The 15,064-nt window shown below is 43.6% G+C and overlaps 2 protein-coding genes across 15 annotated transcripts in view; both read right to left on the bottom strand.

Moving 5' to 3' along the window:
• LOXL2 (lysyl oxidase like 2) overlaps positions 1-1,357 on the bottom strand; it is a 60,195-nt gene extending 58,838 nt beyond the window's left edge. For 2 of the 3 annotated variants that reach the window (XM_037371498.1, XM_037371500.1), the window contains exon 1: positions 443-508. The gene's annotated coding sequence lies outside the window, so the exon portion shown is untranslated. Of the gene's footprint in view, positions 1-442; positions 509-1,268 lie in introns of those variants that run through there. The other variant, XM_037371501.1, reaches the window with a different exon arrangement.
• A 4,004-nt stretch (positions 1,358-5,361) lies between these two features.
• Positions 5,362-14,623, bottom strand: ENTPD4 (ectonucleoside triphosphate diphosphohydrolase 4). 12 transcript variants are annotated; one of them, XR_005101584.1, is made up of 14 exons: positions 14,509-14,623; positions 13,334-13,385; positions 12,802-12,999; positions 12,152-12,357; positions 11,473-11,623; positions 11,282-11,385; positions 10,579-10,638; positions 10,204-10,358; positions 8,519-8,685; positions 7,965-8,289; positions 7,125-7,210; positions 6,739-6,900; positions 6,140-6,477; positions 5,362-5,869 (listed from the first exon to the last, which is right to left on the bottom strand). XR_005101584.1 is itself a non-coding variant. In XM_037371506.1 (13 exons), exons 2-13 carry the CDS (start codon positions 13,351-13,353, stop codon positions 6,252-6,254), a joined length of 1,860 nt encoding a protein of 619 aa, XP_037227403.1. In that variant the 5' UTR covers positions 13,354-13,385; positions 14,509-14,623; the 3' UTR covers positions 5,362-6,251. The 12 variants fall into 12 exon arrangements, 11 of the variants coding, with proteins under 11 accessions (XP_037227403.1, XP_037227413.1, XP_037227408.1 ...); XM_037371506.1 differs by having other exon boundaries at positions 5,362-6,477; XM_037371516.1 differs by having other exon boundaries at positions 5,362-6,477; positions 6,840-6,900.
• Positions 14,624-15,064: the final 441 nt, after the last annotated feature.

Below are 15,064 nucleotides of genomic sequence, written 5' to 3'. Positions count from 1 at the left end.
CAGCTTCCATGGCAGGTGATACCCTAAGAGTTACCTGAGGTTACTGCCTTCTGCTATTTACTCCTGCCTGCCAAAATTTGGCCATGGCAACCTAGAGAGCCCGCCTAATGGGGAAAATACTGGCACTTTTGGAATCTTGTTTGCAAGTCACCACTGGAGTTATCAGCTGAAGAGAAATGCTGGTAAAGTGCCATGCATATGAGACCTAGGAATAGAAAACATCTGTAGGTTCAAATCCTGCCCTGCTCTGCACATTACTTGTAGCAGGAAATGTAGAGCTAGTAACTTCCAGGACCCTGGAAAGCATTTGGAGTTCGAGAAAACCTGGACATCACATTTGTGCCTTCAGTGCATTTGTCTGTTGCCTGGTACAAGTGTGCTGAGCGCTCCCTTTTGAAGATCAGGGCTCTAAAAAGTATCTCCAGCAACACATATCACTCACCATCTAGGAAGACGCCGTGAACCCAATCCCAAACAATTTCCCAGCACCACCGCCGACAAATCCAAAGACCTTGGAGCACAAGCAGGCGAGAAAGTCATTGTCGTTCTCCCATTCTTTAAACAAAGGGAGGGTGACCTGAAAAACAACTGTCAGGACCAGGTCCCCTGAACACTACACACACAGAGGCAGGTGCCCAGGGAGAGGGACACAGCAAGCCCTCACCAGGCTCATTTCAGCTTTCAATGAGCTTCATGCATTATTTAGTAGCAACAATGGCAAAAACAATAGGACAAGTAAGAACAAGGTGCCCCCGATCAGGCATGCCACCGAGTCACTGTTCTTGACTGTCCATCCCCTTCGCTAAGTGCTGCGGAGACAGAAAAACCTTTTGTTTCCACAAGCTGCAGGGTTGCCTCCTTCGGGCTGGTGTTCCTGGAGAAGCCACGTTCTTCCTCCCTTCCCCACCCTCTCCATCATACATTGCCCTTCTCATGGGTATACCTTTGTCTCCCAACCACTTCTTCCATTAGGGGCCACGTTTGGCCTTATTTGCTTTGGACATTTTCCACACACAAACACACAACAACAAAAAGAAGAGTGATACATTTAAAAGGCCATAAAGCCAGAAGCTTCAGTATCATTCACCTGTCCATTCCAGGTCACTGGGACAGGTCAAAGAGCAGCGCCCTCGCCTCCCCTCTGTGCTTTTCTGCATGCCTTACCTGCCCTTAATGGACCCAGAGAAAGGACAAGGTGAATAGGAGAAGCAGAAGAAAGAAAATAAGGCATGTTAATGCAGAAACAAACACAAACAGATAAACATTACCATTGTGACCTGGGAATCTGAGCTCAGAAACATGCACTGAGTGAAAACAGGTATTGCTAAGTCTCTTGAAGGAATCACGTTTCTCCTGGTGTTGTTGCTTCGTGTAGTCTCTTTGGAGCACGCTCATCCAGGGGTGAGATGGAAAGATTTCCTATTTTTTTCCCCTCCCCATTCATCTGGAGCTACAAAAAGAGCTGCAAGAATAATATGGCTTTAGTCTCCTCCTCAGGAGATGTCACAAACTTCTTCCTCCTCTTCCAGAACCCCTGCCCCATCGTGCAAACCCCTGGGCAGAGGGGAAAAGGAGGGGGAATAAAATTAAACAAAATAAAAACCCACCACACACACATTCTAATTATTGGGATGCTACAGCCAGGTTTTGAAAGAAGCTAAGAGCTGAATTTGCAAACACTTGCCACAGGATAGTTCAAACACCAAAAAGCCCAGCAAGTCTTATATATCCAGGCGTTTAAGTTTGGCACTTAGCTGATTGCTTTTGAAAATGCCTTGTGGGCTCTTAAAGCAATTAAAGGCACCCGCGCATCTGTCAGCCTTGATATAGCAAACACTAACACACCATGAACTCACACAAAGCCCACGCAGGATGGGCCTCACGCGGTCGACGCGCTGAAATCTTGCACCGCATTAGGCAGAAGGACGGTGCGTGGCTCCAGCTCCCCCCCGGCACTGGGCTGCCAAAGCCTGGTTACCCGTTAATCCACAGCACCCCAGGGAAGGTACCCGTGACGAGCAGACCGTTACCAGTCCCAATCCTACCCCACAGGCCATCCCACTGGCCTCACAGACACACCAGCAGCGAGACTATGGGAGCAGAGTGATCCGCAGGGTGCTCCAGTTGCTTCCTTGCACAGACACACTCTCTGATCACGCTACAAGCCTGTACATACATAAAAAGTCAGACCAACGTGCTCAGCACTATTTTGTTGCCCTACACCACCCTGATGGTCAGGCTGGTACTCAAAGCTGGGTTTTAATGTCCTTTCTTCTAAAACACATTTTCCCAGGACAAAAACCTGCCTCTCCTCCATGCCCCAAACCCAAGCACGTTCCAGTTGCAGCTTAAAATCACCTCCTGAAAAAGAAGCAGAAACCAGAGATTCCAAGCCATCGGTGCTCTACTCTTTCCAAAGGTACAGACCAAGGATAACCAGTCTTTTGAGATCCACAGCCTAAGAATCTGCTGAAATTCTTCTCAACACACACTCACTCCTCTCCAAGCCACAGCAATCCACCTCAGGACTGCTGCTCAATCCATCCAAAGCCAGCAGCCAGTTTTAGGCTCAGTTTTACCACACTACGAACCACTGCACACATTGCTCCCCTCCACAGAGGGACCTAGTGCACCTTCCCTAGGGGGTCTACAGCAATGGAAGCACAATCGCACCCCTTCTCCAACAAGGCCAAAAGCTTTGAAGCTGGAATACCATGGACAAGCAGCGACATGTGTAAAGAGCACGAGACCAGAGTACAACACCATCCATTCCAACCTTGGACCGATGCTGTCCCAGCCCTTACAGGCTCTTGCTCCTAATGAGTATGATGGCTCTCTCCTGTGCAACTTTAGAAAATTTAATTTAACTCAGCTGTCTCTCCAGGTGCCCCCTATACCTGCGTGAGATCAAAGGGCTTAACTCCCAGCTTGCTGGCAGTAAACAGGGTCCCAGTGCTGTTTTCCCAGTGTACTCAGCCCCTTGAAGCTCACTGTACTCCTGCCAGGGTGTGAGGCTCTGTGATCACAAGATGGAACAGCTGAGAGTCAGTTTAAAGAAACTCAGCTCATTCCCCTCAAATCTTTCAGTTACCATCACAACCGTAAAGACATAATGCAGCAGAAAACCTGCATAAAGAAATACAAATCCAAGAAACAACTGGGGGAAAAGAGTTTATTTTGAAGTAAAAAAAAAAAACCAAAAAAAACCCCAAGCTGTAAAAGTGATGCTCAGTGACTGGCATTACCATGACAAATTGACCCTTCTGCACAGGGAGGGGCAGCTGAACATCTAATGGTATTTCTTAAAGACCTTAAAGAATTTAGGAAAGCAGATTAAGAGCCAGCTGGTTTTAGTTTTGAAGATAGTGTCGTCCCCACACCCACACCCACACCCCACACACCCCCCCGCCTCATTCTGAAGCACCCTGACACCTGCTTACCTTATCAACCAGTTTACCACCTGATATCTGAATAAGGGGGAAAAATACAGATATAAAACAGGCCTCTGTGCCCTATTTTGCATGAATGAAGAAAACTTGTTTGTTTCTAGGCCTTAGACTTGTTTGAATCTGTTTTATCATGCACTGCTTAGATTTTTAAATGAACAGTAGCTATTCCCACAACCAATATCTGCTGGCAGTATGTTTTTACCATTACAGGAGGAAATTGTGTATTGGATTATTTTTATTCTGCCCTTCCTGAACCAAATCACTAGAAAAAGCAGGACAATACTGCTAGGATCCTGGAGCAGAAAATAAGTGAAGGGCAAAATAAAAAAAAAAAAGAAAAAATAAAAAAGTGTACACTGCAGAGCCATCACTGGTATGTGGGAAGCTTCCTGCCCATTCATGTCCCATTTTCCTGATCACTTTCTCACCACCATTCATCATATCTTTCTTCACATTCCAAACACTCCTGCTTCATATCTTCATTCCCCAGTGCGGAAACCCTAAAGCAGGCACACGATGCTTTACGTAAGTGCAAGACCAATCTGTCTCCATTACCCCAGTGCTGTACCTGTCCCTAGTGCATGCACCAAGCTTCCCAGCTGCAGCTTGCTCTACCAAAATCTTCTTAAGCTCTGGGGCCCACAAAACACATACTTCACTGTGCACAGTCCCAGGTTGTCCATCCTACAAGATAAGAAAGCAACGTCGAAACCCTGCAGTTGGTTCAAGCATGACATATTATATAACTTTAGACAATTGTTTTTCCATTTAAAAATGTTTATACTGCCTTAGTTAAGGCCAGAATAGGATTTTTTCCCATGACATTTAATAAAAATGAGCTTCTAATTCTATTAAAGAATCAATTTTAAAGTTATATATTAAGATATTTTATTTTTTGCATTCTCTTACATGTTCAGAACTTTGCTAAGAAGAAAATGATGCAGCATCTAAAACAAAATTCTATTTCAGGTCTGAAACGTTGTTCTTTCAACTTAATACTTTTATGATTTTCCTAAGTTTTTTTATTGGCATTTTTTAGATTGGGTTGGGTGGGGTTTTTTTTTTGCTTGCTGCATCTGAGACAGTATCTCTTCTGTTAAGGGATGCTTGGTATCTGCCTGGATTTTGCAAAGTCACACACTGATACTTCCTCTCCACTTTACCACTGACATCAGCCCTTGTCCAAAGGGGGCTGCTTTATCTAAGCACTCAATTAGAAGCTCTGTACACTAGTTTTAGGCATCTCAGGAACAGGAAGTACAGGCTCTGTAACAATTGGCAGTGTCAGTTTTCTGATAATTCTTATCAGCCTACAAGTGCAACAAGTTTGTGCCACAGTTTCAGACATCAGAAGTGAGAAGTCTATTATCTAAGCGTTCGCTCAGATGGTGCTCAAAAAATAGCAAAACACAAAACAGACCCTGAGCTGAAGTGCTTAGATTTGCCAGGCACAAAAAAATCCTTTATAAGGGGAAGACCCTGTTTGTTATTTCTGAACATTCAGTTAAAGATTCCGCTGCTGTTTCAGAATTCCACCAGATACACAGTTAATTCTCATGACTGCAACACAGCCATCTACCAGACACTGGGTGGAAGGAGCAGGAAATTTAGCACCTAAGTTTAGCTGCAGTTCAGCAGATCAAGCCTGAATTTCCTATTCAAAGGCAAAAGCAAGCATATCAAAAGAAGACAATAAAACAATTCAAAGTATCTGGAGTTTTAGATGAACAAACTGCACCTCAAGCACGACAAAAAAACCAGGTATCAGCTTGTCTAGCTCTCCAATAATGGAAACAGCATCCAGTTTTCCAGCATATTCACACCTACTAGAAGAGAAGAAAGTTTTGCCAGTTGGATACAAACAGCGAGAACAGAAGTGATAATGTGCAATAAAATATCCATACACCAAAAGTTCATATAAATCCCACTTTTAATCATGGACAAATTTACTTTCAAGTAAAATTAACAGTTTTAAATAAAATATAAATTAACAAATCAGAGTACTCAAAAGGCAAACAAAAAAAAAGACACTGTGCATGTCTACTCTAGCAGAAACAAGAACCTAGGCATATTCCAGTTCTCTTCACCCTACTGGAATTTCAGGGAGATCTCTGAATGATTATGAAACAGAAATAAAGGATTAAAAAGTAGTGACTTGTGCCACTATGAGGCTATAGCTTCCAAGACAAAAGGGGAAACTGTCACAAATAAAAACAAAACTGATTTAAGCCATTTTGTGGAAGCACAGCATTGGGTGCAATAGGTTTTTCTTCTCCATTAGAGTACTTATTCCAGAATATAAAATCAGATAAGCTGTCCTAAAAGTTTTTTTTTCTTACTGCTTTTGAAAACCCTGCACTTCCTTTTCTTTGACTGAGGAGACTCAGAATTGAGAAGTCAAGTGATATCAATCCTGGAATCTGGAAAAGAAAATAAAAACAGTCCTCATTCATCCTAGCTAACAGTATTTCACAGTCTCACCCGAAGGATGAGAACTCACACTCATTCCCTTACCATACATAGCTTAAGTTGCTGATACTCATTTACTGGTGACGAGCCTTTGCTCGTCCCATGACACAAAAGTGCAATATTAAAAACAAACTAATAATTTTTGGCAGATATCGTCTAACGAGACTAAGCCAAATTGACCCCATTTTCCCATATTTCCAAAGCCTAGCTGTATTACACACCCTGGGCAATCTGCTTCTTCAATGGTTTAAAGGGACAAAAAGGAGGAACCCTGAGGCAAAAATGGCTTTTTGCGTAGCAAGTCCAACAAAAGCTCTCCATCACAGCATCTCATCAGGGTCCTGCAATCTTCTGTGGTGGGAGGCCTTCCTCAATCCATAGGGAAGTAGACGAGCTGTTACGCAACATTCGCCTGTGGATCCGTCTGAGCCTTAGCAGGTAGAGCAGGATGGAGAGCAGCACAATCAGGAAACAGACAAAAAACAAATAGTGATTGTAAACAAAGGAGAAGCTCCTCCAGTGGGAGTGACTTCCACGGAAGTTTTCTTGCTGGATGTCTCTGAAAAGAATCAAAGGGACAACAGACATAAGTTGCAAACCTAACTTTGCCTCAGAGCCCATTATAGTAGAACAGTCTTTATCAAGCATTACTTGAGCTGCCTGAAATATGTACTGAGATTATATATGATGCTCTAGAAGCAACATCTTGTCTCCCCCTATCTGTCAGCTGCTTTGCCATCACTGTACTTCTTCCCTTCGCAGAACTTCCATACCTTCCACCCAACTGCTCCTTCCAGACATGTGAGAAAACAACTGGTACCTTAAAGGTAAAAACCGTGTTCGGTAAAGTATGGCTCCCAAGGTCCATTGCACCTCTTTATCATAAACCTGCAGAGCTGTTTTCAAATTGCTGTAACTCACAGGAAAAGAGAAGCCACTGTGAAATACTTCATACATCCAGGCAGACTTAAAACACTGGTACCTACAGAAAGAGTGGCATAAGGTCAGGCCAGCAGTTACAGTGTTCCAGAGGACTGGGGAGCACAATTAAGACACAATTATCAGTACTTTCTTTATGGCTGATGCAATATTTAAGGTTATATTCACGCTTTCAATGATTTAATTGAATGGTCATTTGGACATGACCTCAAGCTCTCCCTGGCAACTCTGCATGAATGAATTTGCTGTACAAACACAAATACTTACTTCAATCTGTGGAGATCAGCATGTGATGCATAAAGACCACGGTCAAAACGTTCCCGTAGGACAGACCACTTAGTGGCACAATAATCCTTCAAGAAAAAAAAAAAAACAAAAACAAAAAAACACAACAAAAGACAGACTTCAACACTGCTTCTGCCTTGAGAAGAAAAAAATGCCAGTAAAGAAGATGCTCTGTAAATACCAAAAGCTAGAAAACTCAAAAGTAACAGCTTCCCTTGTACTGCTAGTAAGTCAGATCACAAATTTCACAGTATCTTCTGTAACATTTTGATCCATACTTGGCATTTGTGGTTGAATTAATATTCAGTAGCACTTAAAACTCTTTGGTCACATACTCTGAGATGAAGACCAAGACAACTGATTTTTAGGGCATTGACAAAGCAGGTCATACTCTTCTACTTCAGGAGAAGTAGCCTTACTTTAAAATGTCCCCAACAGATCCCTGCTAAGAATAACACCTGGGAAACTGGTACAAAATGTAGCAAGAGGAAAAGGATCTTTTTTCTAACAAGAACCAAGACATTCCTAAGAAGCAGCAAGGGGTGGAAGCAGCATGGATTTCCCCATTATCAGTAATTCTGCTGGAACTTGACTACCGTGAGTCCCATTCCCTCTACAGTCAATTTTACTACTGTGCCTTAAAACAATTATCCTAAAAGTAAACCTACTGCGGAAAAGAGAAGCCCTGTAACAGTTCATTGCAGGGTAGAAGGATGTTGGCCCTTTGAAGGAGGAGTTTTCTTGCAAGACTCTCAGAATAAAACATGCTTCTAGAGAGTAGCTATTTTGAATTGCAAAAACTTTATCTCAAAAAGACTTTACCTTTGCGGCTTTAGTAAATTTAGCAGCATTGTAATCTCCTCCCATGCGTAACACGTCCTCGGTGCAGTAGTAGAACTCTGAGAAACCATAGAATTCACTGTTCTGAAAGTGCACAGCAGGCTGATAGACACCATTAAGAGATGTCTGCGTTTCATTAGTCTTATTCATGAACGGTTGAATAATTTCACGACACAAATTGAAGTCTCCTGTTCCCCGCAAATACATTATCTGTCCGTTCTGCTGGATCTCATCCTGAGCATCCAGGGGCAGGCAAGGATCAAGGTAGGGTGAATCAGAAGTCATTCCAGTCTGTTTGCCCAGCAGCCTGTATAAAAGAGGAAGCACAGTAACAACTGCATATCAGAAACATCAAGCTCTGAGATAGGACAGCATCAAAGCAAAGCATCCTCATTTAAAGAAACTTCAGCATTGCACGCAGCATGCTGTAAAAATCAAGTTTTATGTCAGGACACTATTAAATATATTCAAGTTAGGGGGTTACTGAGCTCAGTGATGCACAGAAGCCATATCCCCAAGTGACCACAGCCAGCTACCTGTTTTTCAGCACTGTACTGGTAAATAGACTGTCTTCATATCTCTGGCGTGCTGCGTTTCCTCCAAAGCCAAGGAACGTTGCAACGTAGACTCTGTACACATGCTCGGTTTGATGAGCATCGCAGCCTAAATTGAATTCTGCAAGTAAGTTTTTGGCTACTTCTTCCTGTAGGTACACAAGCACCAAGATTAAAAGATGAGTTCTTTGGACAACTGGACTCCCTTGACGTCTTTAAGCTTCACCCCTTACTCATCTATTTTCCTTTTCACAAGGTCCACATTGCCTTCCACTTCATAGGGAGAACAAACCATATTGATTGCAGAGAACTGCATTATCACTACCGATACTCAAGGAACTGCAAAGGCCAGGAACTGCTGCTCTGGACCCTGAACTATCTTCCACTGTGAAAAAGTACGTGCTGTGGCTATTTATCTCTATGCTACCACTTCTGACCGAGTCCCCACGCTACCAATCGCTCGGCTAGGTAGATTTATGCTCTGCCCAGCAGAGCTGTTCTTCATTTTCCAATCTGGAACTCTCAAGCTTTTCAGGAGACCTGTCAGTCACTCAGCTCTCTTCACATACCATACATCTGTCACTTGCAGTAGCTTTTCGGATATTTAAGAGAGATGTAGCAGAAGCACTTGGTGCAGAATGCTCTCAGAAATACAGCGTAACCTTGCAGAGCTTCCAACTGATGTTGTAAATGAAAACCAGCACTAGCACTGTAAGCGCCACAGTTGTTTGACTCTTGTCATTCTGTGGGAACCTGGACAGGTTCCAGGACCAGAATATCTATTTTATGTTGGTTTATGTTCAGATAGAGACATACAACAGTCATCCTCAATTCTTCCTATCTCCAATTCATATCTGACTGGGGCAATCTGCTCTGAATCTAAAGGCCCATACTTTGGTTTAACAGCCCAAATGATTTGTTAGAGCATCTGTCTGAAATGCAGTGTAGTTATTAAAACCTGTAATAATGAAAACACGTCATTTCACAGGAAGACTTAAAAAAAAATACATACATCATTGTAACAGTGCATTGAAGAGTCAAAACATAGGGCTTTTATGCTATTCTTGCTTTAGATAATTTCTCAATTAAGTTAACGGGAAGTTATCCAACTTCAAAAATCGAGGAATTACTCTAGAACTTAGTGGACTCAAGTTAGAGCAGTTTACGTTCCATTTAAGACTTGTAACAAAGAAATTTGCTTCCTACAGCCGATGAACTGTGCTGAGGACACAGGTGGTATTTGAATAAACTGTACTATTACCCCCATGTCCTGTTAATCCCGTTTCTACCAACACAACTTAAAAGGAAGGAGTCATATCTTACATAAGAACCACCACACAACTTTAGGTTTCTAAATTCCAGAATAGTCTCTGAAGTGTAACACAAATTTTAAAGTTGTACACACAAACAGGCACGCACATAAAGAATGCAGGTCCACTTAGATTTAAAAATCAGTGGCAAACTCTACTAATAGAAATTAACTTTCTGAATGAACAAAACACAAATGAATTGCTTAGCTGATGAAGGACTCGTATTTGCCATCTTCTCTTGCCTTGGTTTTGGAATGTGATGTAATGAAGAATAGGGCTCAAAACAAAGAAAACAAAACAACAAATATGCATTAAAATAAATCAAAAGGAAAAGAAGAAAGTTGCACAGATAATAACCTGCTGCGAAGAGGCAAAGCTTACAGTTTTAGGGACTTCGTACGCTATCTGAGTCGACACTCCGCCCATGTCAAGAATACCCACTGTCCTCTTACGAAAGATGGCCTCTTTGTTTTCGCTGCCCGGGACATGCACCTCCACAATCGCTTCATCCTCTGGATAAAACAATGAAAATGCAGCGAGAAATAAAACTAGGGTGGGCCTAAAGCAGCAATACACTACTGCTGGTTAACTTTTCGTAGCAATGCAGATCATTGACATTTCACAAAGAAATTAAGCCAACAGTAGCATCTACACACATGCTATTTACTAACATATCTGTCTTAAAACCAGGGAAGGCCTTCCTAAGATCCAATTCCCAATTAAAATACTTACCATCATCTGTATGTTCAAATCTTCCAAGAACAAAGTTGATGCCAATCCATGCATATACTCCTAGAGGCATAAGAAAACATATTTGGACATTTCAGGAATGTCTGGTACTTATCATCTTAAAAACAAAGAGGGATATTTTGCATATGAGTTAAGATATATCACTGCTCATATTTAATTACATAAAACACTTAGAAGTTAAACATGTTAAACATTCCTGGCAAGTTATTCTAGTCCTCCTCTCCCAAGTCAAGGCTAGACACAAAACCTAATTCAACATACTGAAGACAGTCTGATGTCTAAATTTCCAAAGAAAGCATGTTAACCTTTGAAGTGATTTTAAGGCTCTCGTGATCTGATCGTGTCAAAACATCACTCCTTTAGAAACCAGTTTTCCCTGCAGAGTTGCTTCCCTCAAGAATGTTGTGACTTATCCTTACCCCTCCCTCCACAAAGCCAGAGAAAACGGACTCAAATTCCTGTTAAACTCATTTAAGTTATTTTTGCTGCCAATTAGAAAACGTTTAGACAAGTTAGAAGATCACAGCAGATGATCATCTCCACAATCCATATGTTGCTACTGAGGAATAAGGTCTCTCAACCAAAGCAGAATTTCCAAGAGCAACAACAAAACCCCCCAAATTATCCAAGTTGTGCCGTGAAAGTAATAAACATTTCAAAGACAGTTTTTCCAACATTAACCTACCTTCCTGTTTCCCTGAAATAACCTCTGCATGTGAGTCCGAAAACAGAAAATCAAAATGCACAGGAATATCAGTGAGCAGATCTTCAAGTATTGCCTTCTGCTGGCTGCAAAATTACATTTTGAACAGTTAAAAAATAGTCTGACACAGCAGGATCACTATTCTAAATGCTAAAAATAAGACAGCCAATAACCTTTCCGGCAGAATCCTCATTCCCGCGGTACACAGAATATAAAGAGGAGTCTCTTTGTGTTTTGCACGTGGCACATGTTGGGCAGCGAAGCTCAGAAGTGGAGAAATATAATCACTGACCTTTTCAGGAGAGCTGGCAAACTCCGAAATGCCTAGTGAAACAGATAAACACAAAAGTGAAGCAACTCAAGCTTTGTGCGTTTCCTGGAAAACTAGATAACCAACACACAGAAGAGAAATTAACAACCCCAAGCCAAACCCAGGGAATCAAACACAGAAATAAGAAGATAAGAATTAAGCTAACAATTCATCATCCTCTTAACCATAAACAAAACCCCGTATTAGATACAAACTGGTAACGTATGATTGGTTCAAACAGCTTTACAGAAAGCCAATTATTTATTCACTAGATAAACAGAACCAAGTTAACTGACAACCGAACTGGCAACTGTCTACTTCCACAGAGAATCATCTACCTCCTGCCCGTCAGTGTCACATTTCAAGCTTTAAAGCTGAAGAAAGCTCTCTGCAACCAAACCCAAAGAAATGTGGAGGGGTGCCACGCTGACAGCTCTCAAGTACCCTTTACCCAGACATTTTAAGTATAGGGGTTGAAAAAACAAAGCTAGGATAGGCCACTACCTAGAAAATCGCATCTATAATTAATTTCTTTTCAGTACCTGGTTTAATTTTCATAACCACTGGCTTTCTGTTTTTGTCCCTCATCTGTTTGATGTCCAACAGGTCATGTGGATTACCGTTGTGCCTTGGCCAACAATACACAAAAATCCTAGAGCCACTGCTGCCACAGTCCACAACGATGCCATAGTTCAGATTGGGGTTGTTTGTATCTGTAGCTTCAGTGTCAGTTACTCGGGCAAGATATCTAGAAGAAAACTAGGCATTACTACATGGCAATTAAGTTCCACATGGAAGTTTTTCTCAACATCAGACTCTAAACAGGACGACAGTTTTCATCATAGGAATCACACAGTTTCTACTATTGTACTGCTGCTGAAGAAAAAAAAAAAAAGCGCCACCCATAAGAATCAGATTCCCAAAGTAATTTCCAAAATAATTCATTATGCAATATTTTTGTGCCTATAGCTTTACAGAGCTGCTACAGATACATGAAAGAGATATCAGAAAGCTAATTTCTGATAAATTAAAATCAGCTTAGATATGGAAAGCTTCACTAAAAAAGGAGGAAGTTTTGCTCATACTTCCTCTGCCTCGTTCATGTGCTTTACAGAAACAACTCATCCTTTTTTTTCCTTTTCACACAAAACTACATTTCATTCCTTTCCACAAAAGTCTTTTCAGCTCTCACCTGTGGAACCTTTTGTCCCTGTATGCACGCCCATACTTATTGCGGATGACTACTAGAGAGTAGTAAAGCAAAGAGACAGCAGCAGCAAGTATTCCTATCACAACGATCTGTCGCAAAGTGGTGTTGAGAATACGTGGACATCCTACCGGAGAGATGCTGAAGTGCCAAGAAGCAGGAAGCAAACAGGAGATGCTGATCCTAAAATTCAAAGAGGATAATCTGCTTTAAAAAGGGACTTGATTACCAAAAAGAAGGACAATGCATTCTGAAACAAGCTAAGGACAAACAGATTCTTCACAAAACCTTTCACTTCGCTCTGCTCTAGCTTTGCTTTGCTCATGTTCTGGCTTGAGTGTAGTCAAGGCGCTATTCCCCCCTCTGATTAGCCATAAATTCATGATGAGGTTCACTGTCCTTCACTCAAAAGACATCACAATTTAATTTGACAGTCCTTTGGGATTCTTACCTCCCCATTTTGGGTTATGACCAGCAGAGAGAAAGACCAGCTGGTGTTCAAACATCAGCCGCTCACCTCAGACTGACAAGGCACATCAATCATTCTCAAAGCCATTGCTCTTCTGTTCCTGAATTAAAAAGGAAACATAGATGATCTAGACAGCATTATGACAAGCACTGCCAGCAAGTCGAGGGAGGTGACCCTTCCTCCCTGCTCAGCACTGGCGAGGCTGCGTCTGGAGTGTAGGTCCAGTTTGGGGCTCCCCAGGACAAGAAATACACAGACCTACTGGAGCAAGTCCAGCAGAGGTCTGCAGAGAGGATGGAAGCACTGAAGCATCTCTCACATGATGAGAGACTGAGAGAGCTGGGCCTGTTTTTCCTGGAGAGGTGATGACTCTCATCAATGCCTACAGACGGAGAACGTAAGGGGGAAGCAAACTCATTTCTCTGCAGTGCCCAGTGACAGGACAAGAGGCCAAAGGCACAAACTGAAATACAGGAAACTCCATGTGAACATAAGATAAATCCGTGCAGGTGGTGGGCCACGAGGACAGGTTGCTCCGAGAGGCTGTGCATTCCCCATCCTCAGACACATTCAGAGCCTGACTGGTCACAGACTTGGGCAAGCAGCCCTAGCTGACCCTGCCTGGACCGTTGCTGTTCACCACTCTGCTGAGGGAGGCGAAAGAAAGCCAGGCCCAGGCAGCAGTGCACCTGCTACACAAGGTCTTTACAAACAGAGTATCTTCAACTCTGCAAAGCTGGTCTCCAAAATGCAAAGGCTCCAGATGTAACAAAAAAATCAGCAAAATTAAAAAAAAAAACACAACCAAAAACCCAGGTAAATGCCGGCACTTAAACAGGGTCAGGTCTCACTCTTTCCCCCCCCAGCTGGTCTCGGCCCTTCCACACACGCCCCATCCTTCCGAAAGCACCTCCCCGAGGTGCCACGCAGCGTAGCCGCCCGCCCCCGCTGAGGGCAGGGCCCACCACCCGCACCGGCAGGGGCAAGGAGGGGAAGGGACAGGAGGGGGCAGGCCCTGGTGGCCCGCAGAGCAGCGGAGGAGGAGGAGGAGACCCGTCCCTCCCTCAGGGCCGCAGCAGCGGGCAGGCCGCAGGGCCCGGCCAGGTGTCACCCCCATCCCACTCCCCAGAGGCGCACCGGCGGCAGGGGCCCGCCGCGCCCACCCCGAACCGCCCTCCCCCACGCAGCCTCCCCCACGGAGAGACCCCTTCCCCGCTGCCCACCCGTGAACCGGGGCAGCCACCGCCGCGCTCACCTCCCGGCCCGCCGCATAGCAACCGACCACCGCACCACTTCCGGGTCCCACCGCCGGACGTGACGCAAGCACGCACAGACGTGACGCACGCACGCACGCATAGACGTGGCGCTGAGTTTCGCGGGGGTGGGCAGGGAAGGGATTCCCCAGGGGGCGTGGCCAGATGGAAGGCGTGACCACGGCGGCTGAGGGGGCGTGGTTATGCATAAGGAGGCGTGGAGAAGGGCGAGGGGGCGTGGCCAGGGCGGCGCTGGGTTAATTCTTAGCGCGACGCTGGGTGCGCAGCGCTGGTGGCTGTGGGTGTGTGTCTGGTGTCAACAGGCAGATACACCTCTGCAAACGGTCTATAAAGGTGTAAACAGACGTTTATAAAACAATACAATTAAAAAAAAAAAGTGTTTCTAGATTTTACAGTGGTACGGTAGCACCTGTCATTAGCGTGTATAAGTCATAAATAAATGAATTTGGTTAAAAAATAATCATAAAAAAACAAGCAAAAAAAATATTTCCTCGCCTGGAAGAGG

Source organism: Falco rusticolus, chromosome 20 (assembly GCF_015220075.1).
Source record: "Falco rusticolus isolate bFalRus1 chromosome 20, bFalRus1.pri, whole genome shotgun sequence".
Taxonomy (NCBI): domain Eukaryota; kingdom Metazoa; phylum Chordata; class Aves; order Falconiformes; family Falconidae; genus Falco; species Falco rusticolus.
Note: the sequence above shows the minus strand (reverse complement) of the source record. Positions and strands in the feature narration are given on the sequence as shown.

Coding starts and splice junctions, on each gene's coding strand:
- ENTPD4 (XM_037371506.1), bottom strand. CDS start 13,353: ATGTGCCTTGTCAGTCTGAG. Junction 8,290..8,518: donor AGTACAGTGCTGAAAAACAG/GTAGCTGGCTGT, acceptor TCTTTTATACAG/GCTGCTGGGCAAACAGACTG. Junction 6,901..7,124: donor GCTGATCTCCACAGATTGAA/GTAAGTATTTGT, acceptor CTCTTTCTGTAG/GTACCAGTGTTTTAAGTCTG.